Source organism: Malurus melanocephalus, unplaced genomic scaffold, assembly GCF_030028575.1.
Source record: "Malurus melanocephalus ecotype Western Australia unplaced genomic scaffold, MMel_1.1 scaffold_243, whole genome shotgun sequence".
Taxonomy (NCBI): Eukaryota; Metazoa; Chordata; class Aves; order Passeriformes; family Maluridae; genus Malurus; species Malurus melanocephalus.
In genome coordinates this window covers 1,079,281-1,083,221 of record NW_026623475.1, presented here as the reverse complement: position 1 = coordinate 1,083,221, position 3,941 = coordinate 1,079,281, and the positions used below count along the sequence as shown (strand labels likewise).

General features: G+C 44.1%; 1 protein-coding gene across 3 annotated transcripts in view; it reads right to left on the bottom strand.

The window, feature by feature from the left end:
* Positions 1-3,941, bottom strand: part of DENND2C (DENN domain containing 2C) — a 25,184-nt gene continuing 21,243 nt past the window's right edge. For all 3 annotated transcript variants that reach the window (XM_057375213.1, XM_057375212.1, XM_057375211.1), the window contains exons 14-19: positions 3,383-3,560; positions 3,033-3,074; positions 1,952-2,057; positions 926-1,165; positions 569-655; positions 1-54 (exon numbers count right to left, since the gene is read on the bottom strand). In XM_057375213.1, the coding sequence (XP_057231196.1) occupies positions 23-54; positions 569-655; positions 926-1,165; positions 1,952-2,057; positions 3,033-3,074; positions 3,383-3,560 (685 nt within the window). In that variant the 3' untranslated portion in view covers positions 1-22. The remainder of the gene's footprint in view (positions 55-568; positions 656-925; positions 1,166-1,951; positions 2,058-3,032; positions 3,075-3,382; positions 3,561-3,941) is intronic.

The following is a 3,941-nucleotide window of genomic DNA, read 5'->3' as shown; positions in this document are numbered from 1 at the left end:
GCTGTCCCGCAGCAGCGCCCGGTCACTTCTTCTGAAGGAATTTCATTTTACTGCCTGCGGAGAAATAAACAGCATTAGGAGCTTTAGGTGAGGGTGCCCAGAGAAGCTGTGGCTGCCCCTGGATATCTGCAAGTGTCCAATGCCAGGTTGGACAGGGCTTAGATCAACCTGGGATAGTGGAAGGTGTCCCTGCCCACCCAAATCATCGTGTGATTCTGTGAATTGGAGACACTTCGGGACTCATCAAGCTGAGGAACTTAAGGTGGAAAGCCACACATGGCCAGCTCTGCCAGCAGACACAACCTCTGTCCCCTGAGCATGTCCTCAACCAGAGTTTGGACAGCTCTCAGAGCAGCAATTCTCACCAACTTTAGAAAAAGACTCAAAAGCTTAAAAATAAAAGAAAAATMTTACAGTGTTCAGTGTCCCCTGGAGTGGTAAATGTAAACAGGGGAACACAGGTGCACAAGGCAAAGAAGGGGTCCTGCTCTCCTTTGTATCAAATTAATTATTCAATAGCTAAAATTAATTAAAAAAAAATCAACAAAAAGCAAGTGTGCTCCTTTACCAAGACTGCGAAGGATTTTGTTCATTCCAGTTCGTTCCGTCTCTGGAATACTCTCCAAATACTCCAAGGCACGCACCTCAAAAAGGCCTAAAGAGAAAAAAAAAATTAAAAATCACTCACCAAATGAGTTATGCTAAAAGATGGAGTGTGGCATCAAGATTAACAAGGCTACGTAAGGAAATCCTGTGTGTGGTGTGCGTAAGATGCAGGATCAAGGGGAAAGGAGAGAGATGCAGAAATTCTTTTGCTTTATAAACTGAGTTATTTTGAGTAATTAGAACAGCACTGGGCTATTCCATATAACAAAATTCCACCAGCAGACGAGTCTGTGAATCAGCAGGGTGATGTCAGACCCACCTTTGACCAGGTTCTTGCTGAGCTCGCGGTCCTGGATGAAGCCGGCGAACATTTGGGTCTCCATGAAGCAGTGCAGGAAGTGGCGCACGGTGCGGGAGCCGTGGGATTTGCGGAAKGGCTCCCKCTGGAACACGCGCTCGCCCTTCTCYGTCACGCTCATGTGCAGCGAGTAGTGGCCCACGATCTCCACGAARAACCGCACAAAAGCCTCGGAGACCAGAGAGTTCAGGCTCGTGTCACCTGCGGGGAGGACATTCAGTGGTCACTGTGGTTTGTTCCTCTCCTAAAGGTGGAGCAGCGTTTTTGGGGAGCTCAGGAACTTTTTGGGCTGGTTGTCTCACACTAGGAAATTCCAGGTGATTGATATCAAAGAAGTCACAGCTCAAAGATTCAATTTCCCGTTGTTAACTTTCTGCTGCAGCTGGGACAGGTTCCCCTCTAAGCCTTTCCAGTAGTTAAAATATTCATAATTTCATTTTCCCTGTCAAACAGCTGGTGACTAATAAGCTGTCAGCTCATAGCAGGCTAAGTTTAATTCTCTTAAAGCATCAGGCAAACTATAGAAGACAAACTCTTTGGAAAACTAACTTTGTTTGTGTGGAATTATATGATTTGCTGATGCCGTTCTCTCAGGCCACGCAGAGCTTTTTAAGTTCCTCACACTTCCTTATCTGATGGATCATGTATAAAACTGTTCAACCCTGAAAATGATCTCTCAGATTACCTTCTAAAATACAGGAACTTGCTGCATTCTCTGAGAAAAACATTGTCTCTGCCACTTAGAAAAATAAAACTGAAAGCACAGAAACTGATGCTGTTGGGCTCTGATTGTGAAAAGAGGAACTGCCAGCACACCAAGCTTTTCACACATTCACAAGGAAGATGCTCTCAGCAAGAGCACAGGAAAACAACTACAATGTCACCTCTTGGTGTTTATTTCCATTTGTTCATTTATATCAACTCCGTGGTTGAGATCTGCTAATGGGAAAACACTTTTCCACGTGGAAACTTTTCCACAGAAAGTACCTTGTGTGTCACTCTGCCCRTGTGACAGGATTTCACTTCGCTCTTCCAGGATTTGTACAAGTGCAGCCTGGAGTTTATGGGGCAGGATCTCGTCCTCATCTGATACCTACAGACAGAAATGGCCAAGGAAKGGCTTTTGTGTTATTCCCATCAGCAGAACAAGGGGATAGATTAGAAATATTCAGAACATGCCTAAAGCAGTTAGAGGGGGGTTATTCTGTGAAATGGTGTATCTTGATGGAGATAATATATTTGTCTTGCAGCCACAGAAATCAAAAACATTTGCTCAGCATCCCCAAGTGCATTTTATTAGAGTCACACACAACTGACCACCACACAGACTCAGGCTTATTTCACCAGTAAAACACACAAAAACAATAAAATTCTGTTGAGAAAACATGAGAGTCTCAGTAATATGGTTAAAAAAAATCCCCCCAATCCTTGAATACCTTTCTCCAGTTGCAGGCTGCAATGCAAAACAGAGGAGTGAGGCAAGGAAAAGGAGAAGCAAATATTCTGAACTAGTAATGAAACACCCAGAATTTTTATAGCTTCTTGTCTGGGGATGCAGAAGCACTTTAGGGGAAGTTCAGCAGAGAACCACAAGTGAACTGTGATAATTTGTTCCTTCGACTGTCACTCCTGGGAAAAACAACAACCCAAATCAAGAAAAACACCCCAGCTGGAGAAAGTGCTGTACAGAACAGGGAGAGACAGACAGAAAGCAGCAGAGAATCTTAGGGATCCCCTTCASATAATAAACCAAGTAAMAGTTTTTTAATTTCAGGAATCTTAGGGATCCCCTTTACATAAYAAACCAAGTAASAGTTTTTAAACTCAGCTCAAAGCAGCATCTTTGGCTTTGCAGAGCTCTCCACCTCACTGAACCCCAACCCTGCAATGAGGATTTATAAGCTTGTTCCTTTCTCTGTTGYTAAAAAGGATTACAAGGTATTTCTTCAGCCACTGGAGTCTCCATAAATATCAGCTTTTCCTGATTTCTTGTTTTCATTTTCTTTCATCAATGCCTTTTCCTGGCATAGAACTATGCCAGGTTCTATGGTATTGTTATTTCACTCACCTCTTGCAAGAACTTGTCAGCACAAAGATCAACAATCAGAACCTGGAGAAAGATGTAGAAAATACACTCATAACCAGGTACAGAAAAAAAAAAACCAGGCTTTTAATTTGTTTTTTTTAAAGTGGGATGTTTTTTAAATGGGGATGTCACACACAAAACACAAGTTTTGCATAACTGCARCTTGTCCCTGAGAACAGTGAATGTTATTTATCACTGTTGACACTGGAACACCCTGACATTTATCCGGCTCAGAAAAGTTTGAGAGTTTATATTCAGACAGAATCCAGAGATGATTCCTGAGAGGTTCAACCTCATCCCACTGACACTGTCCATGCCTTACACACTCTCACCTCTTCTATGGGCAGGTCCTGGAGCTGTGGCAAGGAGCAGGAGAGGATGCCAATGAGGAAGGGGGTCGGAGAGCACACGATATCGATCATGGAGGCTGGCAGGACGGGGATGTAGGTGTGCTGCCAGGTGAAGGGGTAAAGTGTTGCCACAGCAGCGTGCCCACATTTAGACAGAGTGCTGCAAAGGTGAGACAAGCAGGGGGTGCATGGTCAGGACAGGTGAGAAAYCCTTTGGGGAAGTGTCACCCGTGTGCAGTCTGTGCATCAGGAACCCCATGCACCCCCCTGCACCCCATGAACCCAGGGATGGGCAGCTAAAACCAGCATCAACCCACACTAAAAGAGGCAAAGAGGAAACATTCCCTTCTCCCCTCTTGTGTAAACTCCAAATTCTGGGCATGCACATGCTGTGTGGAGAGTGGAAAAGGTTTTCARTTGGAACTAATTACCAAACTAGACAAACTGGCACGTGGGACAGGCCCAAAGGAAGAAGAAATAATAATAACAATAATGAACATCATAATAAAATGCACATGGAACAGGCCCAAAAGTAGAAGAA